Source organism: Pan troglodytes, chromosome 6 (genome assembly GCF_028858775.2).
Source record: "Pan troglodytes isolate AG18354 chromosome 6, NHGRI_mPanTro3-v2.0_pri, whole genome shotgun sequence".
Lineage (NCBI taxonomy): Eukaryota > Metazoa > Chordata > Mammalia > Primates > Hominidae > Pan > Pan troglodytes.
In genome coordinates this window covers 163,278,259-163,302,231 of record NC_072404.2, presented here as the reverse complement: position 1 = coordinate 163,302,231, position 23,973 = coordinate 163,278,259, and the positions used below count along the sequence as shown (strand labels likewise).

Sequence of the window (23,973 nt, the reverse complement as noted above, 5' to 3'; positions counted from 1 at the left end):
TTGGGCCATTCTGTCACATATCTTAGCTGTTGCAGGGATGCTGGTGTGATGTTTTCAGATGAACTCCTGATTTCTTGGCTGACTGTGAAAAAATCCTTGGGCCTTAGTTTGCTGCTCTGTGGCCTCTGCAGGTAAGCTGAGGACTAGCAGAATAATTCTGAATATTGAGGGACATCTCTGCATGTGAGCTTTCCTGTAGGGTTGGTGAGTGGAAGTGATCACATTTCAAGTCAATATTTCAAGAAAGAAGTAATGAGTCCATTGAAAGAGGCTTCTTTAAGAGAAGGGTAACTATTACATGAAGGAAGAAGAAAATAAAGGGAGTAAAAGGTAAAGGATAGTAAAGGAAAAAGAAACTCACATTTAATGAGAATGGACCTGCTGGGCTTAGTGGCTCATGCCTGTAATCCCAGCACTTTGAGAGGCTGAGGCGGGCAGATCACTTGAGGTCAGGGGTCTGAGACCAGCCTGGCCAACATGGTGAAACCCTTTCTGTACAAAATTAGCCAGTCACGGTGGCACATGCCTGTAATCCCAGCTACGCAGGAGGCTGAGAGAGGAGAATCACTTGAACCTGGGAGGCAGAGGTTGCAGTGAGCTGAGATCACGCCACTTTACTCCAGCCTGGATGACAGAGAAAGACCCTGTCTCAAATACTACTACTACTACTATTATTAATAATAATGATAATAATTATGGGCCCTAGGCGAGGCACTCTCCTGAGTGCTTAGCATGGAATATCTCATTTAATACTGTGGTGTAGGAACTGTATTCCTAATTAACACAGAAATATTAAGCAATTTGTCAGCGGTTTCTCAATTGGCAAGAGGCAGAGGTGGTAGTCAAAGACCATATTGTTAACCACACACCATTGTGAGAAGACTGACCACTTGGCAACCCTGGTATTGTTCAATCATTACCAAGCATGTAATAAAAAATGTCTAATATTGGAAGAGGCCAGGCATGGTGGCTCATGCCTGTAATTCTGGCCCTTTGGGAGGCTGAGGTGGAAGGATCACTTGAGCCCAGGAGTTTGAGATCAGCCTGGGCAACATAGGGAGACCTCATGCCAGGCATGGTGGCATGAGCCTATAGTCCCAGCGACTTGGGGACTGAGGTGGGAGGATCCCTTGAGCCTGGGAGGTTGAGGCTGCAGTAAGCCACGATCATGCCACTGTACTCCAGCCTGGGCAACAGAACAAGAATCCATGTAAAACAAACAAACAAACAAACAAACAAAACATAGAAATAGAAGATACTCAGAGAGGGAAGATGGCAATAGTTGGTCAAGAAAATGCTTTTATATTAGAGGTGAACTGAGACTAACACCCAAGTCCCTAAATTCTAACTGAATAGTTTGGAGATAAGTGGCTGCAGAAATTCATAGCTGTTGAACTAGGTATTAGTTTTAGAGTCTTGTTTTTTTTTTCTGAGACGGAGTCTCACTCTATCTCCCAGGCTGGAGTACAGTGGCACGATCTCGGCTCACTGCAAGCTCTGCCTCCCGGGTTCACACCATTCTCCTGCCTCAGCCTCCTGAGTAGCTGGGACTACAGGCACCTGCCACCATGCCTGGCTAATTTTTTGTATTTTTAGTAGAGATGGGGTTTCACCGTGTTAGCCAGGATGGTCAGGATCTCCTGACCTTGTGATCCACCTGCCTCAGCCTCCCAAAGTGCTGGGATTACGGGCGTGAGCCACTGCGCCCAGCCCTAATTTTTGTATTTTTAAATAGAGACAGGGTTTCACTATATTGGCCAGGATGGTCTCGAACTCCCGAACTCATGATCTGCCTGCCTCGGCCTCCCAAATTGCTGGAATTATAGGCGTGAGCCACCGTGGCCGTCCTTTTTTTTTTTTTTCTTTTGTAACAACCCCTCTCACTTCACCTGAGGTAGACTTCTATTGCCGAACAATATTTCACAAATTGGCTAAAGTAGCTCATATCTGAGAGATGTGCCTTGTGCCTCCCTTTAAGGTGACAGGAATTAGAAACTGGGACTAGAGACTATTTTCTAGTCAAAAGAAATTGCTGACTCATCACATCAGCCTCCTGTTCTGAAATTTCTGTTTCTGCGGTCATCAATGGTTTTACAATTGCTAAATTAAAACAACACAGGCCAGGAGTGGTGGCTCATGCCTGTAATCCCAGCATTTTGGGAGGCTGAGGTGGGTGGATCACCTGAGGTCAGGAGTTTGAGACCAGCCTGGCCAACATGGTGAAACCCCTTCTCTACTAAAAATACAAAAATTTGCTGGGCATACTGGCATGCACCTGTAGTCCTAGCTGCTCAGGAGGCCGAGGCAGGAGAATCACCTGAACCCAGGAGGCGGAGGTTGCAGTGAGTCGTGAGTTGAGAACACACCATTGCACTCCAGCCTGGCCACAGGATGAGACTCCATCTCAAAACACACACACACGCACATTTCTAGCCTTATTTTACTCATGGTGCTTGATATTATTTGCCATTACCCTTTCAATCAAATCCTCCTCCTCTTGTGACATTACTCTCTCCTAATTTTCCTTATTTCTATTCCTCTTCATTCTTCCTGAGATATTCTTTTTCTGTTTATCCCTTATATTCCATGGTTCTGTAGAATTCTGATCTCAGGCCCTTGCTCTTTTCTTAAGTTATTATTGGGTCACCTTCTTTAAGTGAATTGACGTTCCTTCCAAGACCATAATAAATACTCTTCCATCTCTTCATTTTACAACCTTACTAGGTCTTCAAAATTCTTACACACAGCCACAGTTAGCCAACAGAAAGGAACAAAACTAAAGTTGGACTTCTATATCCAGGGGCAGGGTCAAAAAAACGAGAAGTTGAGTCAAGTAGGGTCACCTGTTATGATGAAAACCAGATAGAATCTACCCAGCATGTTCAGAATTAACAGTATTTAGGAAGAAACTTGTCCTAGCTAATATGGGCCACACATGTTGATGAAGTGAAATTTCTTCACTGTGCTCAGCAGGGATCAATGGACCTGATATTTAGCTAATTAAAAAATAACGTGTAATTTTGTGATCTATAACTTGAGGGAAGGATTTGGAAAGGGCTGATTTCCAGTTGTAATTAGGAAATACTTTATTTCTAAATCTATAACTCTTTTATAGCCCCAGCTGATGTGGTTGTTAAAAGTCAGTCTCACTTTCAAAGTTCATTGACTCACACCTTTGTTTTGTAGTTGGCCGACATCACACAAAATGAATGGAGATCTAATTTTACCTTTCCTTTAATGACATTCTACCGCTCTTCAAGCTTCCCAACACAACTATGAAAGACACTGTGGGGACTCTGCCCCTTGTTAAAATTAACTGGCTCTCAGTGAGGCTCTAACGTAGGGTGGAGCCCAAGTGGCAGGTGTTATGAATATGAACAGCAACCAGGTCACATTCTTATCTTGCTTTGTCTGAGACTTCCACAGTTGACTGCACTGATCAATTGACCCCCTAGAGAGGGGTCTAAGATGATGCATCCACAAAGTCCTTCAAACTCACTTCTTTTTTTCATTCAACAGAGGAAAAGTTGCTAATTTCCTAACATATGAATATTCTCAAAAACAAAATTTAAAATTCAACTAGCCATGGGAAGCAGGTATGAATTTGAAGTAATTTTAGGTTCATCTGAAATATGTCAGTAGCAGAAAGACAGGTGAAAAAGATTAGACTGGGTGTCTGGATCCACTTCTTGCACAGGTAGTTTAACTTTTTGATCTGTTTAAATTTCTTTTTTGTACTGATCTTTTTTCCTATGTCAGGAAAAGTCTAAATCTTTCTCTGCCTAGAACCTTGAGAATAGGCAAGAAAGGAATGGCTTTATATTTATCATTTCAAAAAAATCTGAACTTAGCCCATTTCCTCCCTCCCTCCTCCCTCCCTCCCTCCCTTCCTTTCTTCCTTCCTTCCTTTCCTTCTACACAGTTACAAGTGCCCCAAATGATCAAATAACTTTATATACTTCTAAAACCATAAACCTAAAATTGTAGATATTAGAGAGACCTGAGAGATGTCTCAGCCTGCACTCTGATTTTATAGCTGAGGACAGTGAGCTCCCAAGAGTGGAAGTGGAACGAGATCTAGGTCTCCTGAAACTTCCTCCTTATTCCATTCTGTCTTGAAGGAGACTACAAGAGGCCAACACCTTTACTTTTGGAAGGATCTCTATATCAAACCTTGCATAGGCTGATTTTTTTTTTTTTTTTTTGTATTGTGCAGGCTCTTAAAAATCAACAGAGGGAAGCCATGGTTACCTTTCCATTACTTACCCACAAATAACTGGCTGTAGAGCTCCAGGCGGGTGTGGCCTTCTGTTGGGGCCTTGCGGATCTGCTGGGGTAGCCGGTCCACCTGTAGGCTGGCCTGCTTGACATTCCTCTCTGCAGTGACCCGGTGCCACTGGTCATCGTTGAGAGGGGTTGGTGACCTCACTACAATCTCTACTGGCCCATTTCCCACATCAAATGAAAAGGACACTTCTGTGGCAGCTGGAGGAGCAGAAAGCATGAAAGACATGAGTATTTTTCTCCCAGATACCAAATAGCAGTAAATTCTAGACGACAAACAAAGCAGGGAGAGGAAAAATCATCTAAGCCTGTCACGTCCTACAAAGGTCGATGGCAAAATCAATGGAAGAAGGATAAAATGTCAATCATTAACCATTAATAACCAAGGGTGTTTTGGGGGGTCTATGTGTCAGGTATATATTTATTTCCTTATTTAATTTTAGAAGCCTTCCAAGATGTGACCATCATTGACCCTCTCCAGATAAGGAGACTGAAGTCTGGAGAAGTTAGTGCATGTTGAGTGTCTTAGATTCAGTAAGTTAGTGGAGTCATGAACTGAACCAAGGTTTGTCAGATTTCAGAGCTTGATATCTTCTAATTCCACATACAATTTACCTTTTCAGTAAGTAGCTCCTTGGGAAGTGATTCATAGTCACCTGGAGATCTCTTGAAACACCTGTGTCCAGAGATTTGGACTCAATTGGTCAAGAGTTGGCACTGGTATTTTAAAAAACTCCCCAGGAAATGTTAACACATAGCTAGAGTTGAGAGCTACTGCTTTGGGGGAATTTATGAAAGTTGATTTCATTGATCTTTATACTCTGTTGAAAGTTGGGGACCCTTGAATTGTTGGTGTAATGAGGGTAACCTATTGTTGGTGTAATGAGGGTGACCTACATTTTATGACCACCTGTGCCTACCTGAAAGGTAGCACAATATTTCTGGAGAATAATCCCTGTCGTACATCATCTGTTGCAAACCTTGGTTATTCCCCATCTGGGATGTAGGCTCCTTCTCATAACCTACCCTCTAGCACTGACCACAAATTATTCTTTTTTTTAGAGATCACCTCCAAATCAACCTTCCTCTGCAATTAGTCACCTCTCAACAATCGGCAAATGGATTGGGTGGTTGCTTTATTAACTTTAGCTATAAGTAGCTTTCTAATTTCACATTTTATATTTTATGTTAAGTTCCTCAGTGACCACCTAGTGCTTTATAAACAAGCTTTTTAAATGTATATTTTTTCTTGTGATTGACAGGAGAGGCAGCCTCAGGCTGAAGCAGCACACACGTCTTCAGCTCCCTTAGGCTGGGTGAATTCTTCTCAACATTAAAGATGTGGCACACCAGTGCCTAACTTTGCTTATAAAGATATTCAGCCCCTCTATCCATCAATAAGCCTTCCACCTAATCTCTAAGCAGTTTAATTAAATATCTGTCATTTTTTTTTCCTGGGCTAATGGAAAATTCAGCTTCTTTTGGCTGGTACCATTTTAAGATGATGTCACAAGCAATCAAACTTCTAATTTAGAAACGATGGTGGGCCAGATTCTCCCAGGACCTAGACTGTTCCCTGCCTCTGTGTTGGGCCCCTTGGAAAGCTGCATTAACTTTATTGAGCTACAGGGATATTAGACACAGAGCTCAATTTAATCAACCTAATTGTACCAAGGAATTTTGATCCTTCATGTCGTTAGCGAGAGAACTTTCATTTCAACACCTGTGGTGATTGGACACACACTTCAGAAAAATATCTCATCTAAATTAGAAGTCCCTGCCTCCAGGGGTCATTGGGACTGGATTGAACTTGCAGGCCAGTGACCTCCATCAAGGTTTCCATGGAAGTATGATCAGAATGCAGGAAGATGATAATATGACCCACAGGCTGTGTGATCTTTCTCTGTAGTTCTGATACAGCAGATGAGGAAAAAGTAGCCTTGGTTTCAGATTAAATCTGTTCTGTTCTCATAACACTGTATTTTAGCAGGAGCATTTTTAAAATGTAAGTTGTCAGAACAGCAAGAGAACGACGGTTCCTGGGCTAAGTAGGAAAGATTGTTTCATTTTAAAGGCATCAACTGCCATCAAGGAAATAGAATTTAGGGATAAATTGAGTTTAACCCTAAGGTTTGACTCGTAGGGATAAATGCTGTTCTAATTTCCTCTGTGATTCTCCTACTGCTATGATGAATTCGTGTCCAGGTCTTCAAACTGTCACTACTTGGAAAAACTCTGAGTGCCAGAAGTCGCTAGAAAATATCTATACCTTTTGCTTGTCCCAATAGATCCCCTATTTCTTCACTGTCACCTTAACATCAATATTTTATTCTGGAGAAGGGAAGAAAGTTGCCAGGATGATGCCGTAGCTCAGAGCCTCTCACCCTAATGGGATACAGTAAGAGGGACTAAAGGCCAAAGGACCCCACGAGCAACTTTCTTCCCAAAGAGCCTCCATTCAGGCTCTGCTGGGGAAATATTTATGAAGTCAGCACATTCCACACCCCTTCCGTTGCTTCCTCAGGAAGGATCTGAAAGACCCACTGTGAGAGCCAAGGAAAGGGCTCTTTTTTCTCAGCCACTCAATGTCAGCTTCCCTGACATTGCTGCGGGAAGCCTTTGAGAAATCCCATCCCCCAGTCAGACAGCCAGTGTGTTTTAAAAGCTTCTAAGTTAGTTTGTGGCTGATTGCTCTTGGTCTTCTGGGTGAGAGCAACTGACATTTTAAAAGAGATAATTATAGAGAGAGCGAGCGAATAAAAGGGAGACAGCATAAAAGACACTTGAGCCAATGACACTGTCCTCGCTTAATGTGTGTCTCCAGTTGGAGACTGAAGTGTTGCCCTGTTTCTGCCTGTGGAAAAGGAATTTCTTATATACCGAACAAATTCTCATTTCCAGAAATAAGTATTTGAGAATTGGATGCATATAGCCTGGCTCATTGGAAAGAACACTGTGCCAAACATGAATGGTTGCCTTTCCATGAGTATCAAGAACTGGGAAGGGTCTGAGACTTTACCCCACTTGCAGGCTAACAAGTTAGCCATGGTTTGATGATGCTGGCAGAACCATAGTTTAACATGGCCATAGTTTGATGATGCTGGCAGAAGACATGAAACTCCTGGGTCAGAGACATAGGACTTCTTTACTCACAACACAGCAGGCAGCCTGAGCTTCCTGTTCACATTGCTTTCCCTTGCAGGGGAATGCAGGGCATCCCAGGTGGATGCTGCACATGCAATAAGTTTGCTTCACAGCTGAGGGACCCTGGACTTAGGAAACCCCAATCTTTTACAGTAGCTACTAGCAAACTTGCTCAATTTCTGCCCCGGAGAGTGACATTATATTTCTTACTCTGGCCATGAAATAAATCTACCCTCTGTCCCAGAGGAAGACACTATCTGTGTCTTCCAAGGCTGTTAGCTATACACACATCCTTAAAAAAGGTATAAACAAAGCTGTCAATGCTTCTTGCTCAGAAGGCAGGCAAAAGTGGATGAGACCCATGGAGATTTTTCTCCCAATAATTAGTCACTCTCCCTTTTTTCTTTGTGAGCTAACCGGATTTTGCCCTGGAATCTCTGTGTGTCCAGAGTCTTGCACTTTGCATAAGGACAGCCCTACCCAAGGCCCACAGGATGGATCTGGATTTAACGAAGGCAAAGATGGCAATTCCAGGCTCCTTGCCAGCTACCCACTTTGGATGAGACACGTAATTCCCTTCTAGCCAACGAAACATGAGTGGAGTCTTTTGGTGAGATATAAGGAAAAGACAGTCCCTTTTCTGCCCCTTAATATTGGGTGGGAAGCTGTGGTTCTTAATGTTGCTGGAGCTGCCTCACAAATGTCAGAGATACAGAGGACAGAGAGGACAGAGGATGAGCCTGGGTCATGGCTGACATTGTTCAACTTTTAAAAATTCTTTATTTGTATTTTTTGAGACAGGGTCTTTTCTGTCATCCAGGCTGCAGTGTGGCAGTGTGATCATAGCTGACTGCAGCCTTGACCTCCTGGGCTCAGATGATTCTCCCACCTCAGCCTCCCAAGTAGCTGAGATTACAGGAGTACACCACCACGCCTAGCTAATTTTTGTATTTTTTGTAGAGATGGGGTTTTGCCATGTTGCCCAGGCTCATCTCGAAATCGTGGGCTCAAGCTATCCACCCATCTCAGACTGCCAACGTGCTAGGATTACAGGCATGAGCCACCACACCTGGTCTATTCAACTTTTAAATTAATCCCAGAGCCATCTACCTTAGGATTTCTTATGTGAGATATGCTGTTATGTTATTGCTCAAGCCATTTTTATTGTAACTGAAAGCATCTTAACTGATATAGAGCCTCAGCTGTTTGGTCTTTTCACTTTTCATGCTTCAGGCCTCAGTTTGAGGTCCAAAGTGAGGATTATATCCATAGTTTCCCAAAAGTTCCTGTGTCCAAAATGTGTTTGAAACTACGGAGAACCTCTAAAGTTCTTTCAAATGGCAACATTCTATAATTTTTCAAGAGATTCTAAGAGAAATAAAATGAAATACAGCTGGTCTTAATGGTAATTTTAGATACTGAATCATTACAGGGAGAAAAGAGAAATACTAAAAGAGAAATACATAAGGTGGCATATTGCCATCAGAAAAGAATATAGGTGGAAGAAATTACTTTCTAATAAAGCAGGCTCATGACTTCATCTGAAAGGCTTAAAGTAATGATTGGGACAAAACCATGGAGAGCTCTTGGCATGTTCACGCTTCCCCTTCCAAGTGTAATTCCAGCAGGTGGCACTATTTGCTCTCATTCTAACTCAACGAATCACTCCAGGCTTAGTATATTGAGCGATAAATTTAACAACTGACCAATACCAGGTGTTTTTGGCTCTAAGTTTTCTCAGCAGGTGAGGGAGCATTTAGATATTAGACCACAGTTTCAGTTGAAGTAGCAGAAAAAATTTGGCCATTCAATACAGAACAGGATAAGAGAAAAGAGAAGGAAAGTTATACAGCATGAGCATGATGGGCAGACCAGCTAACACTGTTTAGTTTTGGTAATGATACGTTTTTTTCCATTCTAAAATAAGGTTCGAGGGGTGGCAGCTTCCTGGGGGATCTTCTGTACAATAAATCTCATTTGACTCATACAACAAAACTGGTAATTGGTAGAACAGATATTTCAGCCTCACTCTATGGTGAACGGTGTTATCAATATCTTTTTTTGTCTCCTGTATTTTTTTTTCTGAATGAAGTACTAACTGTACATCAGAAGATAAAAGGATTTATTTAACATGAAAGGGTCATGAGAAGAGGCAGGAAGGCTGAAAATAAGGTCGCCATGGGAATCAGAGAGATAAGGAGAAAGAAGTAAAGAGTTCATCTATGTTCCTAATTCAAGGCCAACTGCTGCACCTATACACGGGATGCCATCCTTCCTACCAGCTCAAGGACACCACTCTGACAATTCTCCCCTCCCTCTACAACTGGGTTGTTACACACACACACACACACACACACACACACACACACAGACGTATCCCTACTCTTAACAACCACTGGCACTATAAAACCTTTCTTTTGACCTTATCTATCCCAAAAGTTACCATTTCATTTCTATGCACCCTTTTGTTTCCAAATTCCTTGCAAGAGATGTCTGTACTCCCCACATATCTATTTCCACTCCTCTTAGTCTTCCTCTAATTCCACCACATAGGACTTTCTCCTTCACAACATGTGAAACTGCTCCTGCCCCAGGGCCTTAGAACTTGCTGTTCACTTTACCCAAATAACTCTGTGGCTGAGAGTTTACTTCTCTGTTCACAAGTCATCATATTAGAAACTCCATCCCTAAACATTCTATGTTAAATAACAAACTTCGCTCTCACTGTCCTTTCCCCTTTAATCCTGATTTTTAAAAAGTCTGCATAGCATGTATCACTATCTGGAATAATATATATGTGGTCCTGGCCTCAGGAAGGCAGAGGCATTTTCTGTTTTGTTCATTGTTCTCTCCTCAGCACCGAGAACATTGCCTACCACACAGTAGATACCAATTTGTGAATGAATGAAAGGATGAATAGAAACTACTCCTGCCTAGGAGGGCAACAGTGATCACATGGATACTCTGAAAAGAGAAATCCACTCATTTTCCCAAGGCCAGCTGAACTAGATGGAGTTCCATCTTGTATTCCACAAGCATCTTTCCCAAGAGCACAAAGTAACTCAATGAATATTTTCTCAGTCTAAGAGCATGCTACATTAGTTATGTCTGTTTAAAACAAATGTAGCTAAACGTTATTTTCAAACATATGATGTTTGAGGACTAATGGCTTGCCCAAGATAAACTCAGCAGTGGAATAAGAAGCAGAATTTTCTCCCTTTGCTTTATTGCATGCTAGTTTCACTCTACTTGTAGGAATGAGGACCTTGGATCTTAATTACATTTCTCAAGTTTTGGCCTACATAAAAAACTGCTAAAGGAAAATGCTTAAAATGCATATTCCAATGCTTCTGTTACAGAGAATCTGATTCAGTAGGTTTGGGGTGGGGCTTTGGAGTCTGCATTTTGTTAATGCCAGGTGATTCTGATGCAAGTGGTCCTGGAATCTTACTTTAAGAAACATTAGGAGTTTCAGGTTTCCTTCTAGTAGTAAGTCCTAGGAATCTTTGCTTTCTTGTCCTCATCACAGAGATTTTCAGAACTGTGTAATAGAGAATTTAGCCTTGCCCTCAAGAGGTCTGGCCCTTGCCTTTGGCTTTGGGAAGGTAATATCTAAGCCCTTGGGATGTCCTGCCTGGTAAGCATGTCTTCATTTGCCTGGGAGCCTTGGGTTATTCCGGATAGTCTAACATTGTGTTTTAGGGGTAGGGCCACACCAGATGGCATTTAAGATGGGGCCTGGGCTGGGTGTGGTGGCTCATGCCTGTAATCCCAGCACTTTGGGATGCTGAGGCGGGTGGATCACCTGAGGTCAGGAGTTCGAGACCAGCCTGACCAACATGGAGAAATGCCATCCCTACTAAAAATACAAAATTAGCTGGGCGTGGTGGCAGGTGCCTGTAATCTGGCTACTTGGGAGGCTGAGGCAAGAGAATCGCATGAACCTGGGAGGTAGAGGTTGTGGTGAGCCGAGATGGTGCCATTGCACACTCCAGCCTGGGCAACAAGAGCGAAACTCTGTCTCAAAAAAAAAAAAAAAGAAAAAGAAAAAAGATGGGCCCTGACCATGCCAGATTGACCAACAATGTGATGAAGGGTGTGGGGCTTTGGCTTATATTCTCCAGCCTTCTGAGGGGCTGGAAACTGAGGTCAGCCATGTGGGCAATCAATCATTCCTATATAACGGAGTCTCAGTAAAGACTCTGAACATGGAGGGTCAGGAAGCTTCCCTCATTGGCAATACCCCATGCAAATTGTTACACACCCGTTCCAGGAAAGAAATGTGCTCCTGAATCTGTATAGAGAGGTTGACTGTAAACTCAGCATCTGGTACTGTTCCTGGACTCTGCCATCTGTGCTTCTACCCCTGTCTGATTTTCATGTGCATTCTTCACCCATAATGCAGCATGAGTATAGCAGCCTTCAGCAGCAGAATTCAGTGAATTCTGTGAGTCCTTCTACAGAACTATCAAACCTGGGGGTGGTTTGGGGAACTTCTGAACTTGCAATTGGTGTCAGAAGCATATGCAGTCTTATGGGGAATGTGGTCTCTCTAAATTTGCAACTGGTTCTAACTCCACAAAAACAGAAACAATCACATCAGCTTAGAAGTATGTGATTGAGGCTGAGCACGATGGCTCATGCCTGTAATCCCAGCACTTTGGGAGGCCGAGGCAGGTGGATCATGAGGTCAGGAGTTTGAGACCAGCCTGGCCAACATAGTGAAACCCCATCTCTACTAGAAATACAAAAAATTAGCTGGGCATGATAGAGGGTGCCTGTAATCCCAGCTACTTGGGAGGCTGAGGCAGGAGAATCACTTGACCCGGGAGGCGGAGGTTGCAGTGAGCCGGAGGTTGCAGTGAGCCGAGATCACGCCATTGCACTCCAGACCAGGCAACAGTGTGAGGCTCTGTCTCAAAAAAAAAGAAGTATGTGATTGAATCCAATAATGTTAAGACCTAAAAGCTTCAGTGAATAGACTTCGACCCCTGAGCCCACCCTCACTGATTAGTCAGGAAACTGAGGCTGAGAGACACTAAAATCCCGTAATGACTAGATATAGAGCTTTAGTTTTCCTAACTACTGTATTGCCTGTCATATTATGAAGGAAATAAAAAATGACCTATTTTTCTTTTAGTATAGTTTTAGTTTCTGAATGTAGAGATTTTTAGAGTCATATAATGCATATTCACACCAGAAAACTTGGTGTTAAACACATCTGAAAATGAACATTGGCAAGAAAAATTTATTTGAAGTCTTCTGGAAATTCTTCAAGGAAATGCCTGGAGCTTAGGAATCAATGTTACGAACTCATTTTAAAATCTCTGGTATCTCGATAACCTCTTGAGTATAAGAAGTATTTCTCTTTATGTATTTTGGCCTTTAAGCTTTTTATTATGGTTAAAAATGACTTCACCAACAAAGACATCCACAGAGAAAAGGAAGCAAAAGGGAGATACCATTGGCCATACAAAAACAGAAAGCTGTCTTTAAAATGCAAAGCTCTTCTAATTTTAGTTTTTCTATGCATTTAACCACCTTTTGAGAATAACTCCTTGAATATTAATAGGCCTATATGATTTAAAAAGAAAGAAGGCAAAAATAGTTCCAAAATGATATGTGGCTGGCAACAATCCCCTGTACCCCATGTAGGACTTGCAGTTGGGTTTTAAATACCCTCTTGTTTGGAAAGAGCACAGCTGTTCATTGGACAGACAGTGCCCAGTTTGGAAGAATAGATAAAGGTCCCAGATGGTTACTCTGGGGATAGAGTGTTGTAATAAAGGGAAACCCAGAAGCTGCTTTAGAGAAACTCTGAAACTTATACCTAAGGATCCCCTAGAGATGAAGAGGAGAGCAGATTGAGGAGGGGATGGACTTCAAAGAAGTGTTTCTTCTGACCATATTCAGGTTGTGCGGCAAAATGAGAAAACTCATTTAAGGAAATGTGCTTTGGTAGAAGACTAGGGGTGATTTATTAAGTTGGTTTGAGGTGATGTCAGAGAGAGCCAGTTCATCAAAATACATGGCTTTGGAGAGTTCAAGGGGAAAGGAGAATTTGGCATCCAAAGGAGGTAATAAAACTGCAGGTTGAAACAACATGAATTGGGGGAAAAGCTGACAAGTTTCGACACAGACCAAGCTGAAGCTTACAAGGAGACAGCATACAAGTCAATTAATTGTGCCTTCTAAATAACTGTGCTATGCATGGCTTTCTGGATAGGGACACTGATAATGAGGAAAAGCCAAAGATGAACTCTGAGGATGAAAGGCTATGGCTTTGGAAGGAGCATGCTTGCTAGTGAGAGCTTTAGATAAGTCTATCAGAAGGAAAGCAGCCAAGGGGACGTCTGTTTTCTGGTTTCTGTGGACTGACTTGTGACTCTGCCTGTAGGTTGTATCACAGGTAGTATTTTTCTCTCTCTGTTTTGCCACAAATTGTTTCCTTTCTATCAAATCCTTTCAGTGTCACCTTGATACGACTTCAGAGAAGATCTCTGTAATGAAAATTAAAAAGTGCCAAATGAGGACATATATACTACATGCTATAGGCTCAGAGTATAAAAAGAGATTGATTCTGTTTTCCATTACAACACCAGATTCTCTTCAACTACAGTGCATTTGCAGTATTGGACAAATACTGGAGAAAAAAGTAAAATTATGCTGCAGATCAACAGAGACTTTAAATGGGAATGGAGAGACATTAGAGAGGAAAGGAGAACCTTCCTTCCTTCCTTCCTTCCTTCCTTCCTTCCTTCCTTCCTTCCTTTTTTTTCTGAGATAGACTTTTGCTCTGTTGCCCAGGCTGGAGTGCAATGGTGTGATCTCAGCTCACTGCAGCCTCCACCTCCCTGGTTTAAATTATTCTCCTGCCTCAACCTCCTGAGTGGCTGGGACCACAGGCATGCGCCACCACATCTGGCTAATTCTTTTGTATTTTTAGTAGAGATGGGGTTTTGCCATGTTGGCCAGGCTGGTCTCGAACTCCTGAACTCAGGTGATCCACCCGCCTCAGCCTCCCAAAGTGCTGGGATTACAGGCGTGAGCCACTGTGCCCAACTGAATCATTTTCTATATAGCAAGCTTTCTTAAAGTGTGAAAGACTTCTATAAAAGTGCCTTTTGCCTTAGAATCGTCACAAGAGATGCATAACCAATTTAAATTATTTTGTTAGTTTTTCTGAAGCTATGCTTAACTTGATCTTTATCGTCTACTTAGTAATGAATATTAGAAATGAGGAAACTAAGGGTTGAATATTAAAAATACAGAATCTCAGAATCTCAGGTTTGAAAGTATCCCAGGATAAGTGCTCCTTTAAAGTTGTAGAAGAGTTAGTAGACCCTTGAGTTCATATGTTTCCATGTATGAAAAATGACAGAAATCACTTCACAGCATCCCTTATGGTTGTGTAAGCCAACTTCTACTTAAGAAAAGCATTCCTCTGGAAATGGATATTGTTAAACAATAATACCAATTTTTCACAGAGTACGCTTCCTTTGTTTTGGATAACAGCTGAAAATATAACTTTCTTGTATAGATTGCATAAAAAATTTTTGCCTCCCTAAAGACTACGCATATAAAATATGTGAGAACCCTTTTAGGACTAGTTTGTACAATGTTCAAACAAGTACATTTACTTTTGTTGTGATTTAGTGAACTAATGGAACATGATTTTTCTGTAGAGTAGCTCCATCGAGAGAACAGTTGCAGGTGGGGTTAAACTCGTCTCCAGCCTCCATCCTGGGATGGTTTGACATACTCTCAACAAAGAGAATGAATGGAAACAGCTTTGGGGATAGGGTCATCGGTTAGCAGTACTGTCCAGCTGTTCTAGTCCATTTTGCCTTGCTATAAAGAAATACTTAGGGCTGGGTAATTTATAAAGAAAAGAGGTTTATTTGACTCTTGGCGCTGCAGGCTATATGAGCATAGATAGTGCTGGCATCGACTTCTAGAGAGGGCCTCAGAAGCTTATGCTCATGACGGAAGGTGAAGGAACAGCAGCACATCACAAGGCAAGAGAGGAAGCGAGAGAGAGGAGGAGGAGGTGCCAAGCTCTTTAAAACAACCAGATCTCACATGAACTCATTACCATGGGAAGAGCACCAAGCCATTCATGAAGGATCCGCCCCCATGACCCAAATACTGTCCACTAGGTTCCCACCTCCAACATCGGGAGTCACACTTCAACATGAAATTTGGAGGGACAAATATCCAAACCATGTGACCTGCTGAGCCCATCCTTGCTTGGATTTCCCAATGTGGTTTCCTTGTTTGTTTATTTCCTTCCTTCCTTCTTTCCTTCCTCCCTCCCTCCCTCCCTTCCCTCCCTTCCTCCCTCCGTTCCCTCCATTCCTTCCCCCTCCCCCTCCCTCTCCCTTCCCCTCCCTTCCCTTCCCCTCCCTTCCTTCCTTCCTTCCTCTCTTCCCAGTGTGGTTTGTTTCCTTCCTTCCTCCTTCCAATGTGGTTTCCTTGTTTCCTCCCTCCCTCCCTCCTTCCTTCCCCATCCCTCCCTTCCCCCCCTCCCCTCCCCTCTGCTCTCTTCTCTTCTTCTCACTCTGCCACCCATGCTGGAGTGCAGTGGCACTATCTTGGCTCACTGCAACCTCCGCCCCCCAGGTTCAAACTATTCTCCTGCCTCAGCCTCCCGAGTAGCTGGGATTACACGCACCTGCCACCACACCCAGCTATTTTTTTAATTTTTAGTAGAGACAGGGTTTTGCCATGTTGACCAGGTTTTTCTGGAGCTCCTGACCTCAGGTGATCCACCTGCCTCGGCCTCTCAAAGTGCTGGGATTACAGGCATGAGCCACCGCACCCGGCCTGTCTTCCACTTTCATCATTTGAGCTGCCCTGCAGCTTGAGGCTGTGATATGTGAGTATGTGATAAAAAGCAATCGCATACCACGTACTTAAAATAGATAGTAGACTATCATATGTTATGATTGGGAATGAGCAACCAGAAGCCAGTGGATCAGAATGTCTGGAAATTTATCTTTCAAAAGTTAAGCCCAACAGCAAGGGACTGTGGGTTAAATGGAATGCTTGGCAGTTGAGGCGCTGTATTTCACAGTCTTTCAAAATCTGTGCTCCCATTTGTTGACATAGTAACCTAATCATGCCCCATGTAGGAGGCTAATGGTAATATAACAAACCTCAGAAGATCCCAGATAAACATCTGACCAGCCAATTGGAAATTTCTATGCTTTATATTCTGTAGGTTATATTACCACAACAATAGCTATTTTTGGGTTTTCTTTCTAAATATAAAATTATAAGTTTTCAAACTACACATGCCCTCTTGGAGATTCTGATATTGTCCTTGTTCTCAGTTGAAAAAAAAAATATTGTTATGGAGTCTTAAGAAAAATGACATGAAAATGTGTTCTTAAAATATTATTACATAAAAAAGTAGGTTACAAAACAGTATGTACCCTATGATCTCATTTTTGTAAAAAAAGTATATATAAATGCATAGAAAAATGTTCAGAAATATAGACACCAAAATGATAATTTAAATATATTGGAATATGGGATTACAGCTGAATTTTTGTTTTGTCCTTTTTGCTGCTCTGAATTTTTAAATCATTCAACGATAAACAATACTTGCATAATTTTAAAGTTACAATCTGATAATTTCCACTTTCTCTGGCAAAGATTGGTGACTTTATAAGCAACTCTATTCTGTAACTTTAACAACTATTTAATCAGAAAGATCAGTTTATCAAAATAAGATATGATTTTATTGTATACGATTTTATTTAAATACAGAAAATTAGAGGGCATTTAAAACTAGACTGAAATATTCCTCATTTCTTCCCTATTTTTAGAAACTTGAGAAGATTTTTTTAAAAAACAGAGTGGTCAAACTTTACCATAAAATAATTTTGAACAAGATATAAGTTCTTTTTTCCTGTTAAAAATGGCTAAAAACAAGGGCATGCTATTTTTCAAAGTAAAATCCTCACAGGTCTGAAATGCCAGCATGTTCTGATGTTTAAACTAATGTATACAGGAACCGGAATGCAGGATGAGCATAATTCAGTGTTATAATTACACTTGACAGATATACACTGCTTCTATTATTCACTGGCTCTGGTTACACTTACCCAGAAAGACTCTGTAGAATACTAAATATCAACCACTCTTCATAAAAAGTCATTTGGCATTCGCATCAGTTCTCATCAGAGGAATCAAACTCAGAGATGCAGAAAACCAAATTTGATCATTTTAACACCATCCGCAAAGGCAAGCAAAATGACTAATTTCCGACAAGGCCTGAGGTTCAGCCAGATTTCATTTGTCAAACTCTTAACAGATAGGCGGTGGGTCATTTCTCTAGAGAGAGGTATCTTTGAAGAGGTCCTTGGGCTTCGGCTTTATTCCTTTCAATTGCTTCCGTGTTGCACGGTCTTCCTCCCCCACCTGCATTTGCCTATGCTGTTTTCTCTCCAGAAAAATGCCCTCATCTCATTTTTGCCTGTCATCCTTCAATGCAAATCAAATGCTGCATCTCCTGGAAACTTACCTTGGTGTCTTTAAAGTTTACTCCTTTTTGGTGTCATAGTACCTGTAAAAGAGATCACTAACCATTCACGGAAGGTTTCTTTGCCCTTTTCATCATCACTCCCGCAAAGCTGCTACCCAGCCAGTAACTGCCTTCCTGGTCCCTGTGCATCCAGGTGGAGACATGTGACTAGCTCTTACCAAAGGGAGGAGGGCAAGGAATGTGTTCACGCTGGTTCAGTGTGGTCAAGAAGAGAGAATGCTTCTCTATCCTCCCTTTCTCTCTTTGCCAGCTAGACTTCCCGGGCTCTAGACGAAGGTGGAACCACAGAGAAAAGGAGTCTGAACCTCTAAATCACTGTGTGGAAGGTCTTCATGGACCAGAGCATAGCATGCATTTTATTATTATTATTACTTTATTTGAGACAGATTCTCATTCTGTCACCCAGGCTGGAGTGCAGTGGTGCGATCTCAGCTTACTGCAACCTCCACCTCCCAGGTTCAAGCGATTCTCCTGCCTCAGCCTCCTGAGTAGTTGGGATTACAGGCGCACGCCACCATGCCCAGCTAATTTTTGTATTTTTAGTAGAGGCAGGGTTTCACCATGTTGGCCAGGCTGGTCTAGATCTCGTGGCCTCAGGCTATCTGCCTGCCTCGGCCTTCCAAAGTACTGGACTACAGGCATGAGCCACCGTGACCGACCATAGCATGCATATCAGACTGTCATATGGCTGCAGAAACCTAGGGTTTTACTGGGTAGAGCAGCTTATCTTATTTTTAAAGAAGATTACATAATGTTCCTAACTCTCTTATGACCTTATCACATTTTTTTCATTTATTCGTATGATTAAAAAAATGGACAAGAGGATGTTCATCAGGGATGAAGGGATAATTGTGGTGTAGTGGTTTTACTCTATTTTCAATACCCAACTGTGTCAGAACATTGTAATATTAAAAAAATATAGGCCGTAATATATTTGAATGAATTAGGGGGATTCTCTAATTCATAGAAGTTTCAGAGTGGAGAGAAGTGGCTGGAAGCCACGTGGGAGCCCTTTAAACAAATGCTCCTATGAATGTTGGAGATGTTCCCTTTACTAACCCACCAAAATGAGGCTCCCAACAAAAGGAGAGGCAGGACCGTGATTTGACTATCAAAAAGGCAAATAAAAACTTTCCCTGTGGAGAAGTTTGTCATGCTCAAGCTTGACCTTCAGAAATACAAGAAACAATTCTTTTTGTTCTTCAACGTTTCTATCCTACATCTCATGGCCTCCAAAAGCCAGGACCCAGATCTCAGCCTGTCCTGTGTAGCTTGAATCAACACTCAACTACAGCAACAGCAGAGCTCTTTACGGTTAGCTATGGAATGTGAGTGCTATATACAATGCGGTGTCTACATTAAAATACATTTCAGGTTCTGAACAACTAGATCAGAAACTTCTAGAGCACAATCCCCTTATAAATTGAGAAGTACCTAAACTAAAAAAAAAAAAAAAAATTAAAAAATTAAAGGTAAAACAGCAATACTAAAGAAATAGAAACGTCTTTTTTAAGAAGATATATTTTTACTGTGACCACACTCCTGTATAAGATTTCATGTAAGTCTTTACGTTTCCCCATTTCTCCTCAAGGTTCCTACTTGATTGCTATTAAAAATTGTCTTGTAATTTCAGTAAAATGCATCTTGAGAAAGATAACTCCCTGAAAATTTTCATTTATAACAAACTGTTTTTATTTCTTGTTGCTTTAAAACATGTTTTAAAATTTTTATAGATTGAGGGGATACAAGTACAAATTAACAACTTTGTATAAATTTTCCAGTTGACATCCAATTGGCCAGTGTTTTCTTACATGGTTTTGATTTCAGTGTTTGATAGCTTATAGAAACCTAGCACTTGTTTTACTTCTAGTTGTCTTTGGCCTTTTGAGACAGCCTTTGGTTCTGAGCTTTTTCAAGTAATATATCCCAGTACCTCACTATATTTAAATGAAGCTCTACTCCCTGATTTATTGTATCTACTTTTTTTTTAAAGCCAGCTTTGAATTAATTGGTCCCAAGTGTCATCCTTAGTTGAATCAATTCTCCAGCATTAGCAACACACACTGACTGACTGTTAACTCTTTTCTTGAAGCATTTGTTTTTATAAAAATATCAAGCCTATGGAGATACTGTTAGCTCCTAGAATGGCAGATGGAAAGTCTCTAACCTTATTATAATTTAAATTTTTCATATATATTTCTGCTTTTCTCATAAATCCATGTGTTCATTATCCAGCAATAATAGCATATCTTTCTTCCGTCTGTCTCAGAATGTGTGAATTCAAGCTTCTTTGATTTCTTCTCTTAGAGGGTCTGTTGTCTTACAGATGGCCATAGGCAGGCCAATTCTAGTTGTTGGTCTTTTTGACACTTTAATAGGCCATCTTTTAGAAGGGAAAGCTTTCATGAACTACCACATAGAGTAAATAATATGGAAAGTGTTGGCAGGGCGTGGTGGCTTATGCCTGTAATCCCAGCACGTTGGTAGGTCAAGGCAGGCAGATCACAAGGTCAGGAGTTTGAGACCATCCTGGCCAACACAGTGAAAACCTGTCTCTACTAAAAATACAAAAATTAGCCAGGCGTGGTGGCGTGAGCCTGTAGTCCCAGCTACTCGGGAGGCCAAGGCAGGAGAATTGCTTGAACCCAGGAGGCGGAGGTTGTGGTGAGCTGCTGAGATTGCGCCACTGCACTCTGGCCTGGGCAACAGAGACTCTGTCTCAAAAAAAAAAAAAAAAAAAGAAGAAGAAAAAGAAAATAAAAAAGAAAACGTTAGACTCCAAGAGAGTGAGATAGAAGAAAAATTACATCAAAAAATGTTAATGAAACTTCAATATGTCTTTGGAGTAATGATAAACTACTCCATTCAGACAAATGCTATGTGAAGATGCTGACTAATGAGGATGCCTGCTACTTTCCAGGCAATGCACCTAATGAATTGTCTTGTAAAAATTTTGGTATTTTTGGGGAAATGAAGACTTCTGTCTTATTTTTTATATTATAAATCAAGATGCAAAAATGATAAAAAAAATTTGTGTGGGCAGGATTTCAATGAAGGGGAAGCAATTCCGGAACAGACAGACACGTAGTCAGTCTTAGGAAACTGTAATGGTGTCCAGGGAATATCAGTAGCTGGACATAGCTGAAGCTGTGGCACATGGTGCTGGTGGGTGAGGGGCAAAGCTTGTATGGAGTGGGGGAAAAAAACTTGAAAATTAAGCCGTAAATCACTTACCAAGCTTGGGATTGTACTTTGTCTTATAAGGCACAGGGGGAATCATGGTGGTCTGTAAGGAAAGGAGTAACTGGACCAGATCTGTAGAAATTTGGCCTCACTAGGGAGGGTGGTTATCAGGATAGAGGGACTGGAGTGAGGGAGTCAAATTACGAGCCTGTCTGAATCCAGAATCCAGGGATTTCAACTAGCAAAGCCATCCTGGGAGGTAGAGACATTTGGTATGATTTCATCATCTTCACATCTATATTCCAGCTGCCTTTTATGACTAGTAGGAATTGATGCTTTCTGTGGCATTGTTCTGGTATGATGGCTTACAGGAAGAATAGCATTTCTTTATATTAAAAATGCAGTGTTCTATCAAGATAAAACAGTCTACCCCTATGGGGAGGTTAGTAAAACTTTAAATAGGACATTGAGTTTTCTAATTTGAATAATGAAGAAGATGGCCATGACATTAACTAAGTGGGAGCACAGAAGGGGGCTTTTGGGTGAAAATGATGGATTTCAGTTTCGATATGTTGAGCTTGAGGTATCGTGGGCCATTCTGATGGCTCCTTAGTTAGCATTTACAATTAGGTGGCAATAATGTTAGGAGATCTCCTGACTACGTTTGGTGAAAGCATATATGCTGACTGGAATTACTGGAAGCAGATGTGTTTTATTGTGGCCCATCCCTCCCCCCATCATCCTTAGGAGAACTGAGAACCCTGGCATGAAAAGTTAAGGTGCTGCTTGGCTATGAGTTCACTTAGGTTGGGAGGTGGTAAGCCACACTGGATGCTGATGGTCTCTGGCAGGTTTGCCGAATTGTTCATGGTAGACGAGACCTTAAATATCATCTTGTTCAACCTTCTTGTTTTACAAGTGGATAGGATAAAGTCTGGAGAGGTTCAAGGACTGGTCTATGGTCAGTCAGCTTAGAATCCTGGTCTCTCTCAGTGTAGTTGAAAAATTGAGTGATTTATTAACTTTTTTGTCATTCAAGATTTTCTCAGAGCAGAGTTTTTCTCTTTTTCTACTTTTCCATTCAGCTGTAATTTATACACTGTAAAATGTGCATATCTTAATGCACAGCTGGATACATTTTTACATATGCAATCATTCCTTGCATTAAGATAAAGACTATTTCTACCACCCAGAAAGTTCCTTTGCACCCCGTCCTAGTTGACATCAGCTATCCCCAGGAATAGTTACTCTTCTGGCTTCTCTGCAGTAATCTATGTGGATTACTTAGGTTATTTTCGAGCATCGCATGAAAGAAATCAGGACATACCGTCATGTATGTACAATGTAATGTCTTTGAGGAAATCCTGCCTCTGATGTTTACTTTCTGTTTATTGTCCTAAAATGCCCCTGACTATGTAAATAAGCTGGAGTTTAATAGGGAGAGTCTAAGGACACCAGATCTCTAGTGAGGTCTTGGGGAGCCTATGTCCTGGACTTCAGCTGGTTTCCAAAGCAGAAGTTGAGCCCCAGCCGAGGGACAAGCCATCTCTTTGGGTGTGACTGGAAGTAGCCTGCCCTTGGTTACTTGGAATCCAGGATCTGGGCCCAAGGCAAAGGAATTATTACCAAGAAGGCAGTTGTATCTTCAAATGGAAGAATCCTTCCTGGTACCAGGAAGGTACCCTCCACGATGGGGAGGAAAGGCGATGTGGAGAGACTGCGGTTATGTGGCACCCATAGCAGCTGCCACGTGAGAGGGCCGGTCAGGAGGCCTGGGTGGTCTTTCAGAGCCACCTCTGAAGTGTAGTGGGAGAGAGGCAGAACTCTAGAATCTGTAGAGAGATGTCACTCTGTCTGGCCAGCTTAGGAGGAATTCCCAATCTTCTCTGGAAATTTCCAGATCAGGACATGAGTGGACAAGTAAACTCTAAAGTAACTGGAAATATTTTTATATCCAGAAGACATTCTATTCTAAAATCCATCTTCATAACTCTAGGATACCTCTACTGTACATTCAAATAACTGTCCCTTCAGTGTAATTGGCAAAGAAATCTGGATAAATTTAATCTAAATCGATTTACCAACTATTTATATATCTTTTAATATTTATTAAGAACAAAAAGCTATCATATGGAAAGCTTTAATATAGCACAAATTTCATTTTAGTTTACACTTCCAAACTTCTTTTTGGTCTGTAATTCAAATCAAAGGTTTAAATCGAGAAGTTAGAGAATTTCTTTTTAATCACAAGTGTTGTTATTAAATATTCAGGTCTTCAAATTTTATTTTTGGGGAGAGAATAGTTTTTTTTCTTATGTATAGTAATGACCAAGTCAGAATCATTTTTCAGATTCCAAATGTTGAATATAAATTGAAACCATAATTAGACTTGCAAAGTAGTAGAAACACTAAAATTCTTCCTAAATCCATGTTGATAACCCAAGTTGGCTTGGATAATTAAAAAGAAAAATCCAGAGGCCCGGCATGGTGGCTGACGATTGTAATTCCAGCATTTTGGGAGGCTGAGGTGGGTGGATCGCTTAAGTCCAGGTTTCAAGACCAGCCTGGGCAATATGGCGAAACCCCGTCTCCACAAAAAATACAAAAATTAACCGAGTGTGGTGGCGTGCACCTGTGGTACCAGCTACTCGGGAGGCCGAGGTGAGAGGATCACTTAAGTCTAGAAGGTGGAGGTTATGGTGAGCCAAGATTGCACCACTGCACTCCAGGCTTGGCGACAGAGAGGCCCTGCCTCTAAATAAATAAATATAATATATGTATGAAAAATCCAGGTGCTAACACCTGATTTG

The 23,973-nt window shown here is 41.5% G+C and overlaps 1 protein-coding gene across 1 annotated transcript in view; it reads right to left on the bottom strand.

Annotated features, from left to right (window-relative positions):
• The window catches only part of CNTNAP2 (contactin associated protein 2), a 2,300,337-nt gene that overhangs the window by 271,763 nt on the left and 2,004,601 nt on the right, over positions 1–23,973 (bottom strand). The window contains exon 17 of the mRNA XM_063815738.1: positions 4,267–4,485. Coding sequence (XP_063671808.1) covers positions 4,267–4,485 — 219 coding nt within the window. The remainder of the gene's footprint in view (positions 1–4,266; positions 4,486–23,973) is intronic.